This window comes from Tenrec ecaudatus, chromosome 7 (assembly GCF_050624435.1).
Source record: "Tenrec ecaudatus isolate mTenEca1 chromosome 7, mTenEca1.hap1, whole genome shotgun sequence".
NCBI classification, from domain to species: Eukaryota; Metazoa; Chordata; class Mammalia; order Afrosoricida; family Tenrecidae; genus Tenrec; species Tenrec ecaudatus.
Window position 1 is genome coordinate 160,771,349 of NC_134536.1, and position 18,117 is coordinate 160,789,465.

Here is an 18,117-nt window from a genome sequence, read left to right on the forward strand (position 1 = left end):
CGGCGTTCTCATTGGTCCGGACTCTCCCAGCAACTTCTTACGTCATCCCGTTGCCTTCCTTACGTTGGGCTGCCGCGCCCCATGGAGGGACGCTCCGTGCGCTGACGTCACTTTTCCGCGCCGGAAGAGCCTGCTTGAACACGTCGGTTCCTCAGTCCCCGGCCCCTCCGCAGCCCCGTAAAGCTACGTATCCCGGGAGATGAGCCGCAAGAGGCATCACCTGGTCTCGGAGCCCTTTGGGCTGAAAAGGCGGCGCGAGCGGGGAGATGGAAAGGCGGATCCTCTGAGGGGTGAGACAGGTAATCATGGCAACTCGGGGCGGGGTTGAAGACCCCAGATGGGTGGGGCCTCGTCTCCGGTAACCATGGCTACTGGAGATCAGTTGGCCTCTGATGCTGGACCCAGAACGCGGCCTCACGGATTCATCCCTCTGCCCAGGGTCGGCGCGCGCGGCCATCGCGGAGCTGGTGCGACTGTTCCCGCGAGGCCTGTTTGAGGATGCCCTGCCGCCCATCGCTCTGAGAAGTCAGCTGTACAGCCTGGTGCCCGACCGCACGGTGGCGGACAGGCAGCTGGTGAGGGGCGTCTAATGGACAGAAGGTGGCCCCTCCGCGCCCCACGGCCACGCCGGAGGTGCCGTCGATATTTAGGCATTCAGATGGTCTGCCAGCCATTCGGCAAACGTTAGCCATTAAAGGGGGCGAGCTCGATCGATGCTTAGCACTGCGGTGCCGCTGAGAAAGCAAGAAATCCTGCCCTCCAAGCAGTTGAGGGCATGACGAGTTACCGAGGTGGGAAAGCGAGGCCTTTGGGGGAACCGAATCACCGAGCATAGTCCAAGCATTCTGCACTGGAAATGTAGACCACGTCAGCTCCTGACAGCGCCTGGCTTGTCAGGATTGCACCGACGTCGAAGAGCTGGTAGAAAGTCCTAGACAAAACCAAAGCCATTGCCCTGGCATCTGCCCCGAATCAACTGTTCCGTAGGGCTCCTAAGGAGGGGTGGGTAAATTTTTAGGAAGACAGGCTGCTGCATCTTTCCTTCTCCGTTTGTGGGCTTGAGCCTTGGGCCGCAGGGCTAGCCGCAAAATACATAACCACTGCCCTATCAGGGTTCCTGAATGTTAGACAGGAGAGGAATTGGGCAGGCAGGAAGTAGTGAGATGAGGCAAAGAGATTATTCATGATACTTGCAGCTGAGAACCGGGGAAGGCCAAAAGCAGGATAAAGTGGGAGGGAGGTGAGTGAGCAGGAGAGATGGAGAGAATGAGGAAGAGTGGAGCCCAGGAACATTAGCCAGTTTCCCTATGACAGACAGGCAGGCAGAGCAGGAGCAGATGGAGTTGGTGGAGGCAGACGATGTAGTCCGTCTTGTGCAAGCTGAGCGGGAGCTACTTGTGGAGCGTCCAAAGGCAAATACGTGGTAGACAGCTGAATGCGAAGGTTTGCAGAGGACGCCGGGCCACTGATAGAGAGTAGGTGGTCACCAGAATGTGACTGAGGTCTGGTAGGAAGAGTGGGTGGGTGAAGTAGTGCTTTCTAGCCATTTTACAAACTTTGGGAGGTGGTGAAAGTTACGTCTGTTTAACAAAATGCACCTATGCCACGTACATACAGACTACACGTTGCGGGGCAGGGGGGGGGGGTGTTCAAGACCCTATGTTTGAGGCCCCGTATTCAAGATCCTCTGTTTGCAGTGAGAGGTGTCGTTGGGTGCGTGGAGTCGGTTCCAATTCCCAGCGACTGGCTACACAACAGAACAGAACAAAACACCGCCCAGCCCCACAACTGTTGTTATGCTTGAGCCTGTTACTGAGGCTGCCTTGCCAATCAGTTTCCTCTCTCTGGTCTTTCTCTTTTTCACTGACCCTGTCCTCTACCAGCCGTGATAGGCTTTTGCAGGGACTGGCCCCATCTGATCACATGTCCAAAGTACCTGAGAGGAAGTCTAGCCAACCCCCTTCGAAGGAGCCTTCTGGCTGGACATCTGTTAGGACCAGGGTTGTCCATTCTTTAGGCAGTCTACGATCTTTCGATATTCTGCTTTCGCCAACACCGTAGTTCAGATACATCAGTGATTCTCCCATCTTCTTTATTTATTGCCTGGCTCTCGCGTGCGCGTGAGGTGATTGACTATACCGCGCTGCCCCTTAGTCCTCAAAGCAACATCGTTGCTCTTTAACGTTTTTCTTCTTTCCTTTAACGTTTTAAAGAGATCTTTTGCTGCAGATCTCCCCCCAGTGCCATGTGTTGTCTGATTTCTGGACTGCTGTGGTCACGGGCATCGATTGCGGATTCAAGTAAGACGACGTCCACGGCAACGTCCATCTTTTCTCTGTCTATCATGATGCTGTCTGTTGGTCCAGTTGTGGGAATTTCTGTTTCCTGTACATTGATTTGTAATCCATAGTCAAGGCTGTAGTCTTTGATCTTCATCCGTAAGTGCTTCAAGCCCTCTTCACTTTCAGCAGGCAAGATTGTGTGCCTATTGTCACCTGCATATTTCAAGGGATTGATGAGCTTTCCTCTAATCTTTATGCCGTGTTCTTCTTCGTACGGCCAATACTAGGGCCAAACCCAGAATGCTAGGCGACATCAGCGCTTACAGCAATGTTTCTCAAAGTATGGCCTGAACGCAACCTGTTCTAGAATTACCTGTCTGCTTGTTAAAAATACAGGTTCCTGGGACTCACTCGACATCGATGAGTGGAAATCTCTTTGAGTGGGCTCAGTTGGTGTACCTGTTAAAAACTATTGTTGCAAGTGATTCTTCGTGTGCCTCACGGTTTGAGACTCACTGACGGAAGGAGAATGCAGAGCAGAGTCTTTGAAAGAGGCCGAGAAGGAGTGATCCGAATTAGGAGGAGTCTAGGGAGTGACCGATTTTGAAAGGAAACATCTTTTTAAGAGAAGTATTGAGCGGTGGGTAGCGCTGGTGATTCCAAGACAGTGGTCTGTGAGCAGACGGAATAAAAGACAAACTCAAGTCTCCCTTGGGCTTAGAGGTCGGAGCTTCGTGTTGACCGGTTGCAGTATGGTGAATTGTTCAATATGACTCAGCTAGCCAGAGGCATCTTAATGCTTACTAAACAACTTTTTCCCCCGGTAAGAGAAGGTGATAGGATTATGGCCCAGCTGTGAGTGATTATCAGCAGGGCCAATTGTGATTGCCCTCTTGATGGGTATAAACCCAGCCATCTTCGAAGCAGGAAGGAGGTGGGGCACTCATTAGCAGCAAAAGAGAAGAACCAGGAGTGAAATGGGTGCTTTGGACCGGGAGCTCCCTGAACACTGATCCTCCTCGGCCCAGGAGATAGCTGTGATTCCCTAGGAGCAGCACAGTGAACAGCAGAACCGCAAGCCGGAGCGTGAGACAGCTGTGGACTTGCAGCTGTGATCGGCTTTATATCAAGGAGTAATGGGACATCAATGAAACATCGCAGTCCCCCCGCAAAAAAAAAAAAAAGATTTTTTTTTTAATTAAAAAAAAAAAACCCAGCCCAGTGCACTCAAGTCCATAAGTCCCTCTTCAGACTCACGTATCAACAGGCTGGTGGGTGCAGTGTTGTGTGGATCCAATGGCGGTGGCCACATCACAGGGCTCAGCATGGTTCATCAACAGGACGGTGAAGGCAGAGAAAGGCTGGCCTGCAGAGAGCCATTTATCTCGCTCAGTTGCACCTCCAAAGGAGGGTCATCCAGCTTCTGACTATCAGGGAAAGCCCCACCCATAGCTTCTGACTATCACAGCAGCCCAGGGAGCATCGAAAGCTGAGCACTTTCAGATCAGAGTGGTGAGTCTCCAGGCACTTAATTGGGAAGGGAGCTAGGCTTGCTGGTCCCCAGAGCTACAGTGAGCTCAGACACAGGACAACTTGTGGGGACAGTGCAAGACCTTTGGGGCATAAAGTCACTGTGGGTTGGAACCAACGCGGCACCAAACAACATCACAACAGGTTTGCTGACCTAAGAGCTAGAGCGAAGTGCCTTATCTGAGAGGGATGGCACGTTGGTAGCGGCCTTTGAGTATGCACCGCCACTCCTAAGAGAGTTTCTTAACATTGCCTGAGCAGGGCGGAGAGGAAGCTGTCCTGACCGAATAGCCGTATCGTGAGCATTTCTCACCTACATTGTAACTTGTGAGCTTTCTTAATAAAACTCAAAATCGTGTTGCCCGAGCTCTGAGTGCCCATCGCAGTAAATTATCAGACCCAGCTGAGCATCAGAGGCTGCTGTGGGAGGGATGTTTGGAGTCAGAGTTGGTGCAGAAGGTCGGAGGGCGGAGCCATTTTGGACGTCAGCAGTGTGGGGAGTGACCTTGGGCTGTACTGGAGTGGCCTTTGATTTTTTGCTTATCAAGTCAGAGGGGGTGAGACAAAGGGAAAGGAGAGAGAGACAACTCCAGACTCCCATGGTGAAGTGATAAAAACCACGCCTTCCTAGCTTTGTGTTAGCCTGTATTGTAAACAAGCTTTCCAAAAGGAAACATAAACATGTACACATAAACACAATTGAAAGAATATTGATGAAACACCATTTCCCACCACCCGGGTCAGAATCGAGAACATTTCCCCCAAACCAGCCAACCTCTATCTGAATCTGGCTGCCCTGTCTTTCCGCCTAGGGCATCCTGGGCTTGAACCACTGGCTCTTGCTAGTCCGCCCATAGGTGTTGCTCTGGAGTACGACCAGCCTCCTACATAGGATCCCTCTCTGATGAAAATGCCCACTGCCCTAGGGAGGTAACTATTTACCCAACTAATAGGGTAGTTGCCTGCTTTTGTTGTTGTTTTGTTGTAATACTAAAGTGAATATCTGTGCAGGAGAGAGATGAGGCTTTCTGCTCTTGTAGCGTTACAGTCTGGGAAACCCACAAGGACAAAACTCACTGCCATCGAGTCCCATTCTCTCTCGGGGACCCGATAGCTCCCTATAGTGTAGGAAAAGGTGGAACGGCCCTTGTGGGTTTCTGAGACTTCCTCTTTTATTTTATTTTTTAATTCCATATTGGCTTAGCTTTATTCTAGCCTATTTTATTTTGGTCTTTGCATCCTTTCCGGTTTTCTGATTTTCTTCTAGTTTTTTAAATTTCTGATTTTTATTTTTAACAGTTTTATTGGCATGTAATTCACATGTCCTACAATTCAATAGTGTAATCACATCAAGAAGAGCTGTACAAATGTGCTTGCCATGATGGATGGATGAATGGATGGATTGCGATATGAGTTGTACGAGCCCCCAATAAAGTGATTTTTTTAAAAAGCTGTACAATCATTGCCACACTCAGTTTTAGAACATTTTCTTCATTCTTATACTCATCATTATTAGCTCCCCATTTCCCCCCAACCTCCCCTCCCATGACCCCAAGAAACCATTAATCCAGTTACTGTCTCTCTAAATGTACCCATCCTGGGTTTCGTATACAGAGAAACATTCAAAACAAACAAAAACAGCAACAAAGTAAAGCAGATAAAAACCCCAATTGAAAAGAAAGCACAGGGCAAAGAATGTACAAAAGTGCTTTATACAATTGATGGATGTAGGGATTGTGATAAGAGTTGTATGAGTCCCTAATAAAACGATTAAAAAAGAAAAGAAAGCACGAAATGTTTAAAAGTCGAACAACTTTAAATGGATCCGAGGGGAGATCAGATGGCAGACTCCTGATGTTTGCTACATTTGTACTAATCTGCCCTCTAAGGCATTCTGCATGATGACAAGGCTCTCACATCCCTGGTCCATGATCAGAGGGGGCTCCTCGCTGCTTTTCAACCTTCCTGATGCCCTGACGCTTTCATACAGTTCCTCATGTGGCAGTGACCCCCCCAAACCCTAGAATTACTGTCGTTGCTCCTCCATCACGGTAATGTTGCTACTGCTGTGAATCGGGCGACCCCCGTGAAAGGGTCGTTCGGCCCCCACAGGGGTTGCGTCCCACAGGTTGAGAACCGCTGCTCTAGGGAATTAATCCATGTGCATTTCCCTTCACTTTTTTTTCCCTTTTAACCAAAACAGCTTTAAAATAGGTAAAAAGTTCTTATCAAATGATGTTGTTATATGTTGGCCTACCTATGTTTTCTGTGAGTGACTTTACACCGCTCTCTGTCCAGTAACAGGGCTATTTGTGTCCTTCAGCGATGGTCAGGGGAAGTCACCAGAGGCTGAAAACCCCTCTGAGGGCCCTGCACATCCTTCTGCAAACCAGGTGTTTACAATCTGAGCTCCGATGCCATTCCTTCCTTTAGATTTGGATTCTACTATTTGTAATCCTTGAATCAAACAGGCTGGTGTGCTGTGTCCACGGGGAGTGAGTTGACTCCTCACTTAGCTGGCTGCTTGTTTAAAAACAAGCCTTTCATGACCCCAGACACTATGCTTTCTGATAGCCGGGCCCCCTCTGGTTTCATCCCCACCCTTGGCTATAGCACCCATGTCTTCAGAGAGCTCTTCGTGAGGGTGGGCATCAAGCAGGGCCATGTTAGACTGTAACTCATTTCTCTCCCTCAGCGTGGCTGAAACTATTTTCCTAGGAATTTGTCAGTCTAGACTTTTAAATGTCATACAGTGCACAGTAGACTCATTTTATTCTGTGTGATCTGTAGTAGTAAACTCTTCTATCATCCTTTATGTTAGTTATTTGTGCTTTTTTTAAAAAATCATTTTATCGGGGGCTCGTACAACACTTTTTTCCCCCCATACAACTCTTATCACAGTCCATACATACATCCATTGTGTCAAGCACATTTGTACATTTGTTGCCATCATCCTTCTCAAAACATTTGCTTTCTGCTTGAGCCCTTGGTATCAGCTCCTCATTGTTTCCCTTCCTTCCCCACCCCACCTCCCTCATGAACCCTTCATAATTTATAAATTATTATTTTTTGTCATGTCTTACACTGACGTCTCCCTTCACCCACTTTTCTGTTGTCCGTCCCCCAGGGAAGGGGCTATATGTAGATCCTTGTAATCGGTTCTCTCTTTCTAACTCACCTTCCCTCCATCCTCCTGGTATGACCACTCACCACAGGGCCTGAGGGGTTCATCTGTCCTGGATTCCCTGTGTTTCAAGTTACTGTCTGTGCCAGTGTACATCCTCTGGTCTACCCGGATTTGTAAGGTAGAATTGGGATCATGATAGTGGGAGGGAGGAAGCATTTAAGAGCTAGAGGAAAGTTGTATGTTTCATCGTTGCTACACTGCACCCTGACTGGCTCTTCTCCTCCCCGCGACTCTTCTGTAAGGGGATGTCCAGTTGTCTACAGGTAAGCTTTGGGTCCCCACTCCGCACTCCCCCTTATTCACAATGATATGATTTTTTTGTTCTATGATGCCTGATAACTGATCCCTTAGACACCTCATGATCACACAGGCTGGTGTGCTTCTTCCACGTGGGCTTTGTTGCTTCACAGCTAGATGGCTACTTGTTTATCTTCAAGCACTTAAGACCCCAAATGCTGTATCTTTCGATAGCCAGGCACCATCAGCTTTCTTCACCACATTTGCTTCTGCACCCACTTTGTCTTCAGTGATCGTGTCGGGAAGGTGAGCATCATGGAATGCCAGTTTAATAGAACAAAGTGTTCTTGCATTGAGGGAGTACTTGAGTGGAGGCCCAATGTCCATCTGCTACCATAATATTAAATCTATAAATAGATGCACAAAGATCTATTTCCCCGTCATCATATATAAATATATTTACATATCTACATGCCTGTAATTCAACCTCTATAAATGCCCTTTGCCTCCTAGTTCTTTCCTCTATTTCCTTTTACTTTCTTCTTGTCCCACTATCATATTCAGCCTTCATTTAGGTTTCAGTAATTCCTGTCAGTTACATTGCCCTTGATCAAGCCCTACCAGGCCTCTTACACCCCCATCGCTACCAACTTTGGATCACTTGTTCCCTGGTTCCTGGGTTTGTTAACACCACTTCCTTTCCCCGTTTCCCCCTCTCCTATGTCTCCTGGAACTGTGGGACCCGTCTCGTTTTCTCTTCCAGGTTGTTTATCCCACCTATCTTATCTAGATAGATGTGCAGAGATAATAATATGCACAAAAACAGAGCAAAACAAAGCAATAAAAAGAAACAAAAACAATGGCAAAAGAGAGAAAAGCCTGTAGTTAGTTCAAGGTCTGTTTGTTGACCTTTAGGTGAGTCTGATGGGGTGCCACGCCCTGGCCCCACAGTCTATTTTGGGTATTCCCTGGGGACTTAGTTGCCCTGTTCCCTTGCTGTTCTGTTGCCCGCCCTTAGTGTTTGGCTCGGTGTGGTGGGGTCAGATCAGACGCAATTCCCACACTGTGTCTCTGGTGTTGTCCCCTGTAGGGCTATGGGTCAGTGAGGGACATTGTGTCTCATAGTGAGTATTTGTGCTTTTTCTAGTTTTTTCTCCCCTTTTTCTTGGTTATTTGTACCAGTGGCTTCTCAGTTCTAAAAGTCTACATTTAAAATGAATGTACGCAGTTATCATTTCTTAGTGACTGAAGTTATTGACACCATTGATGATCTGTTCTATGAATTTATTAGAGATTAATAGATTCACTGTGATTATAGAGTTGTTCTTGTCCCTTCGAACATCCCCCTGCCTTATTCTCTCATCCTTTATTCCTCTAGCTTCTTTCTAATTAAATATATGTTGGACCTTATTTTTGTACCCTGTGTCATATATATTATATATATATAAGTGTCAAATATACATATTTAAAGAGTATCGTACTTATGAAGGGACAACTTTATTTCCCGAGCCAATGTGTTACTGGCTGAAAGATGACCCCCAAGCGTGGTTTCATTGCACAGTTTAAAGGCGATAGTCTGAGGAATTCTTCTTGTCTCCACTGGTCCAATAAGCCAGGCTTGTTTTAAAAAGAATCTGAGGTTTCCCCTACATCTTTCTTTCTTTTTTTATAAAAAAAGAGAGCATTTCTTAAGTCTTAAATGGAACAAGGACAAGACGAGGCATGTTATGCGGATGAAAGAGACCACCGGCAGGGCCATGGCGGTGTTAGAGGGTTCGCTGACATACACAACTTGGGAAAAGACCCAAGAGGTCAAGGAGAGCTGTCCCCTGGGCATGGTGGCACGTCAGTATCTCAGTTACAGGTCGAGTCATTGGAATGGGGATGGGGCCGTGGCTGGGTAGACAGAGGAGCTTACAAGGTTGGTCCAGGGGTTGTACTTAAATTGTTTCTCTGGGAACATCGGTGTGGCCCCTGGTGGTGGTAGCAGCGGGGGTGGGGATCCCGTCTAGGATTAGTCCTAGAGACTAGTCTCTTTTTGCGTCTGGTTTCCTTCCATCACTTTTCCTCCAGCTGGTAAAAGACCAATAGTTGTGCCTTAGTTGTGCCCACCTCCAATCTCAAAACTGGTGGTCCCCTGAGAGCAGGACCCCCTGCCTTAATCACTGTGCTGTCCCAGTTCGGAGCACAGGGGTGTGGATGAGAAGGTAGGCGACTCGTTGGAAGAAGCCCCCTCAGGGCCACACAGGTTGTCTCTGTGCCCCGAAGTGTAGCATGGAGATGCGTCGTGCTCGGACATCCCTGCCCTTGACCTCCCTCTCTCTGGCTGTAGAAGGAGCTTCAGGAGCAGGGAGAGGTCCGCGTGGTCCAGCTGGGCTTCGATTTGGACGCACATGGGATCATCCTCACCGAGGACTACAGGACCAAAGTATGTGTGCCGGTACATGTGCGCATGGGAGACAAGGACATCGGGGTGCGAATATAAAGGAGGGGACCCAGATTAGGTAATGGTGTGAGAAGGGTGGGGGAAGGGCATGAGTAAGAGGCGGGGAAGCAGGCCAAGTGGCCTTGTCAGCGGGTGAGGGTGGCAGAAACCTAGACGGGACCAGATCATGCCTTTTGTCTTTGCTTCCAGGTCCTCGAGGCCTGTGAGGGCCGGCCGTACGCCGGGGCTGTGCAGAAGTTCCTGACTGCAGTCCTCCCAGCCTGTGGGGACCTTAGCTTCCAGCAGGACCAGATGATACAGACCTTCGGCTTCAGGGACCCAGAGATCACGTGAGGCCTGGGGGGCCCGACAGGCTTGAACATCTGGCCCCTCCTGCCCCCTCTGTTCCCCTGCAGCCTTGCCCCTCCCCTCTAGTAAGCCTGCCAAAGAAGCTAGCCTTTCCTTGCAGTACAGTGGCCCGAGTCAGTGCTCCTGGGCCCCGGAGAGAGGTGGGCCGTCTGAGGTGGGGCCTTAGGAAGCCCCTGGGGCTCCGGATGGCTAGCCAGTGCACAGAGGCCCGTCAGAAACCACCCAGGCCTGCCATGGGTCACGCTGGAACGAGGCGAGGGAGAAACAGAACTAGAATCTGGGCCGAGCTTCCTCGTTTGTAGTCCGCGACATTCACGCGTTTAATACCCCATACTGCTGTTGTGGGGAGCTGGACGTGCAGTTCTAGCGCTTCCTGTCGGCTGTGCCGCGAGCCACGGCGAGGGGACATGGCAGGGTGGGGCGCAGAAGAAGGAAGGCTCCCCCGGGAGTGGGAGGCAGGGTGGGGTCAGGGTACTCCTCAGGGAGGGTTTCCAAGAGGCAAACCGGTTTAGTGAATGTGTCGGAGAGCCAGGAAAGGGAAGGAGGCCGGAGGGAGGTCCAGGCAGATGGCATGGTACGGAGGGAGCCGCCTCAGGTCGGGGGGCGGGGAGGGGGCCGATGGTTCTCAGAGCCAGGACCCGGTCTGCCGCAGCTTCTCACTCCCTTCCAGGCAGCTAGTGAATGCTGGCGTCCTCACTGTCCGGGATGCTGGGAGCTGGTGGCTGGCCGTGCCTGGAGCTGGGAGATTCATCAAATACTTTGTTAAAGGTAGCACTGGGCTCAACTCAAGCCGCCCACCGCTCAAGCACCTGTGGCAGCTCCATGAGATTCCAGGCGCTGTGCACCTTCCCCGCCCTCACCCGCGCAACCTCTCCTCCAGGACGCCAGGCTGTCCTCGGCATGGTCCGGAAAGCCAAGTACCGGGAGCTGCTCCTGTCAGAGGCCCTGAGTCGGCGGACCCCTGCCGCCGTGCGGCTTGGCCTCTCCTACCACGTGCATGACCTCATTGGGGCCCAGCTGGTGGACTGGTGAGTCTCGCCCCCCAGCCCCTGGCCGTACATCCCAGAACGATCCAAAGCGTGACTTCCTCCTGGCTCATGCTTACACCCCTAGATAAGCCCCGCTCCGCTCTCTCGTTTGTCGCCTCTGCCAAGTTCTGAGTTGTCCCCTAACCTTGGGCCTAGACACCCGACTCCAGCCTCTTTCTCCCGCTGCACAGCATCTCCACCACTTCGGGAACCCTCCTCCGCCTGCCAGAGACCTGAGGACCCTGCTCATCGCTGCACACCTCCTCCAACTGGGCAGGGGGCCAGGACTGCAGCCCCGGTGCCTTAGACTGGGCCACCTTGGGAAGGCGTGGGAGCTGGCTGAGCATTAGGCTTGCATCGGTGAAGGGGGTCAGCCCCGGCTGCTGCCATTTGTTTACAGGGGCTCTGACCCAGGGGGTGATCTGGACCACGCTTCTCTGTGCTTCCACGCTGTGGGGCCGGAAACAGCACCCAGGCCGTGGCTCCTGCGCTTCCTGTGAAGGAAGAAGATGAGCCTTCTGGGTAAACGGGTGAAGGAAGGCAAAGTTTGCTTCCTGGCCTTGGTGTTGAAACTTGCAAATAAAGCCCCTCTGCCTACGAGGTTTTCGGAATATCTTTGTCTGATGCATGTGTCCCGGGGCCTCACTTGGGATAGAAGTAAAGCCAAGTTCAGGCCTGAGCTTTGCTTCATTGTGCAGAAAGGAGAAAGGTTAACTCCGATGTACAGGTTGGCTCTCTCTGGGCTCGATCTCCTAAACCACAGCAGTTCCATTAGAACCCGCAACAAGCAAAGGCCTTGAGTTACGATCTGTTGACACGGCCCTTCTCGCCGTGGTTCCTGGTATGATTTGCTCCGGTTCTGGACCTGAGGAGCCTGTGACCGGGACCCCATTTCGGAGGGCATTCGGAAATGTGCTGGTGGACAGGAGGGGGGAGGGCCAAGCCCTGATCTGGGAGGAAGATGTGGGGCGAGCCCGAGCCTTTGTTTCCTTGAGAGCATGTGAAGACCCCACTTTAACACGGGGTGTCGACCAGGGCCCGCGCTCTGTCTTCCTTGGCTGTGTAACGACATCATCATTCAAGTGTACACATTCACGGACTCTCCAGCAAAGCCAGACGTCTTTTCCCTGACTGAGCTCTGGCGGAAGCAAGAAGACCTGCTGTGGGGATTGGACATTTGGGGCTCTGGCTCAGGGCCCTGCGTTTGGCTCACCGCTGCCTGACCCTGGGATTAGGGGCTGAACAGCACCCCACCCCCTCAAGCCCTTTCCTCAGAGTGCTATGCGTTTCTATGGGATGTCGCAGCGAGCCTCAGAACCCAGGGCCTTTCGGGAATATACGCAAGGGAGGGGTCGGCGGGGAATGGAGCGGGTACTATCTTGGAAGAGTTGGACATCTGGGACTTCTTCAATGTCCAACTCCTTAGAACTAGCCTGGCAGTAGCTCTTAACAAAGCATTTATTACCATAGGTGGTACCTGCTTGGCGGAGTTCACTGCGACAGCCCTAGCTCACCGTGGAAGGCAGTTTGGGGGAAAAGAGGTATAAAAGGGGGAAGGAGAAACCTTTGAATTCCGACCGGGCTGGAGAACACCCATGGATGAACGCAGCTGCCACCTTGCTACCCACTCACTGCCCACAACAGCAGCTGTTCTCGGGGTTCAGTATGGGTGGGTGTCGGTCTCACTCCTGAGGCACTGCCTCGTGGATGCCTGAGGAACTCGGCAGTAATAGGACTTGGGAAGCCGGCCGGCCCCTCCCTTGGTGCGGGTCGGCAGCAGTAGCTGCAGTAGGGCTGCCGAAATCCAGAGCCGGTTTGGTCGGAACGCCGACTTCTAGTCTCAGCAACTCCGAAAAGAAAAAAATTGTATTAGAACAACAAGACAGCCCCCTACAACCCCTAGTCACCAAGAAGGTAGTCCGGGAGAGGAACAGGGAAAATCAAGAAAATATTGAGCGTGGGGGTGGGGGTGGGGGGCTAACGTAAATTTTGTAGACCGGTCTCATCAGCGGCTCTCGGAACCATGATGAGCATGGATCTAGGGCCAGCGTCGGGTTTTGAATGCTCAGGCAAGGAACGGAAGCTTCACGAATGCTAATACTAGACTCAGTCACGAGGAAGGTGTAGCAGCTATCTAATCTGATATCAACTTGGAAAATGGTGGAGTCTAGCCTGCCAATCAGGCCGCAGCTTGATGACCTCATTTGGAGGCACCAGGGAGATAAATAGCTCATTCAAGTCCAGATATGTACAGACTCTGCTTTGTCTTCCTGCTGACAAGACACATGGAGCTACACCAGAGCCCTGGAGCTGGAGGAGCCACGTGGAGACCCCGGCCAGCGCTGAGATGCTTCCCCTGCCACTGGATCCACAAGACTTCCACCCACTGGCCTGTGATCTTCCCACAGCTCAGCGTCACTGCATGTGTTGCATGAGTCTGAAGAGGAATTTATAAATTGGTATCGGCTAGATGGGCTAATATCAGACTTAGGGATTTGATCTGGACTGGGTTGGGATGTTTTCTTAAGATACAATTCCTCTTTGATATCAACTTCTCTGTTACGCACATATAAGGGTGAATGAATTTGTATCTCTTAGTCAACCCAGACAGGCACAGAAGGTTACTCTTGAGGGGACAGCGAGCCTGGAGGACTGGATAAAATTTGCAGGGAGACCTGTTTACCCCAAGAAGGGAAACTGGCCCCCCGTCTCCTCAAATACCGGCACACTCCAGACGCAGCAGCCAGCGTGTTGCTTATGGAAGCGATGTTAAGACTGTCTTTGTGGTGCTTGGGCTACTCGCCCAGTGAGTATGCCCCTTACACAGATCATGCCACACATAGGCCCCTGTAGAAGGGACTCCCCAAGAACGGTGTCAGATTTGTTGGCAAAAACCTCCCCCCCCCCCCCCCGATGGGTTTCACAGATGCAAGAAACATAGATAATAATAGATGAGAGAATGGGCATGGGAGCGACGTCATCCCCGTCGGAAAGAGATTTGCAGACGGCTGCTAGGATGGGAGGACGCCAGCAGCCGTGGGCGGAACTGATACCAACGTTGTGACACAGCACGACAGGAAGTGGGGTGGGCCGAGGGAAACTTCTGCTGCTTCCCCCAGTGTTGAGGAGGTCTGCACACGTCTACTTGTTCACTCCAGCCGGGAGGTGATTTAACGATGAAAATTCCCACCCGGGACCCTGTGAAGCAGAGACCCAGCTAGCTGAGGAAGATGAGGATGGATGAGGGGTCTTCTGGCCTAGTCCCCATCAGGGAACCTGAGGCCGTATGCAGACACCTGGGTAAAATGGCCTGGGTGCTGGGGGATGGCGGGGCTCTCTCTGTGCGCCGGTGCGGGATCTGGACCTGGAAAGTGCCTCAGGAGGGAGACGTAGCAGTGGGGCTGCGGCTGCGTAAAGACCAGAGCATCTGGGAGCAGCAGCCATACCACACAGGGCCCAGGAGCCCCAGGCACTGTGATCCCCAAACCTGCCAATAAAATACTGATGGGGGCCTTAAGGTTAGAAGTCCGCCCTTAGACTGATATTGATCACCTGTGCCAAACGAGAGCCGTTGCAATTGCCTGAGCCTCCCAAATAAAACGATTTAAAAAATGAACTGAAACAGCAACAACATTAACAGCAAAACAACAACAACAACAAAAACAACAATTGTCTGAATCCCTTCAGGTTGCCAGTATGTGATTTCTGCTTCGCTCAAAGACTTGCTAAAGGCTGGAGTGTTGGTGCCAACACATTCTCTGTACAATTCTCTGTACAGCAATTCTTCGGGCCTGCGGAATGGTTGTGGTAGATGATGGAGGCCTAAACTAAGCTGTGCCATCCATCCGTGGCTGCAGTTGTTGCAGACGTGGTATTGACGGTGCAGAAAATCCAGCAGGCTAAAGGAGACCAGTCCTCGGTGATTGATCTTGCAACTCCCTTTTCCTCCACCCCAAGCTCAGCAAAGATCGGCCACAGCTTGCTTTCACCTGGGAAAGGTCACCATTTACTTTCACCACCTTGGCCCCGGGGTCACTTAAATTCTTCAGCCTTCTGCCATAGTTTGGTTAGAAGAGAGTTGGGTGTGGTGCAGTCCCCAAGGGCAGTGATCAATGATGACGTTGGTTATGCCATGTTACTATCAAACATGGAACCATAGGCTAGGGCAGATTGGAAAACAGTGGTGGCCCGCATGATCAATAAAAGCTGCTCAATAAATCTAGCTAAACCCCAGGGCCTTGCCCAAATGGTGACGTTATTGGGAATAACTTGGGCAGGAACCATTGGTGGCATTTCATAGGCAACCGAGAACGAGTCCTGCCCCTACCTACCTCCATGACTAAGCAGGAGGCCCGCAGTGGAGTCGGTCTCTTTGGATGGTGGAGGATTCCTATCCCACAACTGGGGCTATAGCTCGCTTCCCCGTGAAATAACTTGGAAGAAGACGGCATTTGAAAGGGAGCTGGAGCAACCGAGGCTGTGTCTGCATTACAGAGAGCAAGCTCGCTCTCCTGGCCTGGAAGCCCTTCCAAGCCACGTGCGCGTGTTCCTGCAGGTGTCCGCCGCGCGTCCTTAGCGGAATGGAGCTTGTGGCGAAACCTCGAGAACAGTACAACGGCCACTGGGACTCTGGACGAGGACCTTCCCAGAAGTTGCGACACAATACACACCATTTGAAAGCCAACCCCCCGGGCATTGCTGGAGAGCGCCTCGGTGGCAGGACACAGACGCATCGCGAGACCTGAGCTCCCCGCACGGTCTCGGGTGATGTTGGAGAAATAAATCATGGGGCAGTTCCGCAAGGAAAGCGGACATGGTGTGGACAAGAGCAGGCTGCTGGGGGCCTGCGGGGCGGCGCCCACCATATCCACATACTCAAAGGTCGTACCTTGGAGCCACGTGGGAGGCTATTGCCACACACGGACAGTGCCCTATGGACAGCTTTCTGCTGACCAGATGACAGTCTTAGGGGACACGCACAACCTCGGACGTGGAACGCAGCTGCAGAAGGACCAACATGGGCAAAGGCGGCAATGGGCTGAATTGAATTCCGTTTTCCAGCTGTGAAGGAAGGATTGGGCAATAGTGGGTCCCAGCTGTTGGCATCTTCTGCTGCTTCGTGGGCAGGGGCCAGTGGTCTGGCTATATGGTCAGGCAAATGGGCAATGGAAAGCTGAACTGTTGAAGGAGCACCTGTGTGGAGCCAGGAATTTAGAGAGCCCATTAGAATAGAACATGTTGAGGCCCATCTGAAGAACCCCCTTTCTGGATTAGCAGATGATTGGGGCCAGCAAGGGGACATGCAGGGCTTCTCTCCTGAGATGGCCAATTGGGTGCACAAGATGAGCAGATATGGGGGTGCTGCCGTAGTGCAGAGCCGGGCTGGGTACAGATGCAGCCCTCCTGCAGCCTCTGAGGCCTAAAATGACAACAAGGGCTGTGTCTGCCAACAGGTAAATCAGAGGGGGCAGATGCCCGTAGTACAGATTATCCAGAAGACGGCCCTTCCCATAGCTGGCAAATCGAATGTATTCCACCAATAACACCAATGACACCAGGTGGCTACGTAGGGGGTCCCCACAGGGCTAGACACGCTCCACTTTGCTGTGCCTAGCTCGCAACACACGCAGAAGCTGAAGGCACCGTTGAGGGCTTCAAGCAGTTTTACCAGTTTGTGTCCCTAAGTTCTACCTCCTCAGGCCAAAGAACACACCTGACAGCTCGCAGGGTGCGGCGGTGAGCCGAGAAACACCGCCTGAGGTGGATGCGCTCTATTGCGCAGCACCCTCAGCTTTGGTGGAGCATCTGAGTGGGCGGTTGGAACCTTTGTTGTCCGGTATCGAGGGAGATGTGTGGTTGGCGTTCATGTCTTTGTGGGCGTGTGCTCCCATGCAGTATGAGAGGGACCGAGGGGCGGTCGTCCCTGGATCGATCCCAACGTCTCCCAGGAGGGTCTGAGGCCGCGTGGGTGAGGGAGGAGGCTGGTGCCCACCTCACCTGGAATGGCATTTTGCCCCTTGCTGGATGCTGTGGCCCCAGGGCCAGGGATGCAGCTTTGTGTGCCAGAAGCAGTCACTGCAAGAGACTGTCTCTATACCCCGGAGCCTTTTTGTGAGCATTCCCAAGGCCCTGACGGATGGTCCCGTGTGATCCACGGGTGGTAAAGAATAAACTCCGAATCAGAAGGAGGGAATGTGACCAGAGCATAATTTGTGAACGCCTGGGGGTGCAGAAGGCTGTGGATGACAGCGGGAGCCAAGATCCATTTGCAGGGTCCCCACATGGATGAAGCTTCTGGTGAATCTCCTCTGACCACGTGGAGGGGTGTGAATAACTTGTTATCAGACAGAGGACATTGTGAAATTGATTATGGCAGATGGAGCTAGCTTAAAATGTAATGGCATATCGTTTGATCGGCCTTTTGACACCCCCCCATTTTTTTTAGTTATTTCTGTTTAAAAAGGAGGGGGGGAAGGCCTGTGGATGAAGGCTCCGGTGGGTACCCTTTCAGGCCAGACCAGGGGTGTGCACAGCCTTGCAATCATGCAGAACGCATTGGGGAGTGGATGGTTGCAGACACGGATTAAAAATTAACACCTTATCATTTGATCTCCCCTTGGACCCATTTAAAATGTTTATTTTTTCCAGGTTTTTTTGTATTTTCTGTTTTCATTTGAGGTTTTTCTGTTTTACTTTGCTATTGTCATTATTTTTTTTAAAAAGTCTTTGGGTGAAATTCAGGATGTGTACATCGATAGGGATAGTAATTAATTTTTAAATTTTTGATAGTAATTAATTAATGGTTCCTTGGAGGGATGGCAGAGGTGGTTGGGGGGCCGTGGGGAGCAACTAACAATGAAGAAAATGTTCCCAAATTGCGGTGCTGATCATATAGCTCATCTTAATAAGACTGAACTACTGAATTGTATGATATGTGAATCATATGTCAATCAGACTTAAAAATGATAGCGGACGCTAAAGGAACTATTCAATTATTAAACAGCAGTGGGGGGGGATCCGAGACACAGAGTAAGGAAGGGGACCTTTTCTCCGTTCAAG

General features: G+C 51.3%; 1 protein-coding gene across 1 annotated transcript; it reads left to right on the top strand.

Moving 5' to 3' along the window:
- Positions 1-103: 103 nt before the first annotated feature.
- On the top strand, positions 104-11,671 carry WHR1 (winged helix repair factor 1). Its single transcript, XM_075555413.1, has 7 exons — positions 104-299; positions 439-575; positions 9,569-9,664; positions 9,872-10,011; positions 10,701-10,798; positions 10,911-11,058; positions 11,250-11,671. The coding sequence occupies exons 1-7, from the start codon at positions 200-202 to the stop codon at positions 11,293-11,295; spliced, it is 765 nt and encodes a 254-aa protein (XP_075411528.1). The 5' UTR covers positions 104-199; the 3' UTR covers positions 11,296-11,671.
- Positions 11,672-18,117: the final 6,446 nt, after the last annotated feature.

What these genes read in the sequence shown, in the direction of transcription:
- WHR1 (XM_075555413.1), top strand. Translation starts at nt 200, where the DNA reads ATGAGCCGCAAGAGGCATCACCTGGTCTCGGAGCCCTTTGGGCTGAAA. An exon ending in CGGTGGCGGACAGGCAGCTG is followed by an intron (nt 576 to 9,568) that starts GTGAGGGGCGTC and finishes CTCTGGCTGTAG; the next exon opens with AAGGAGCTTCAGGAGCAGGG. An exon ending in GGGGCCCAGCTGGTGGACTG is followed by an intron (nt 11,059 to 11,249) that starts GTGAGTCTCGCC and finishes CCCGCTGCACAG; the next exon opens with CATCTCCACCACTTCGGGAA.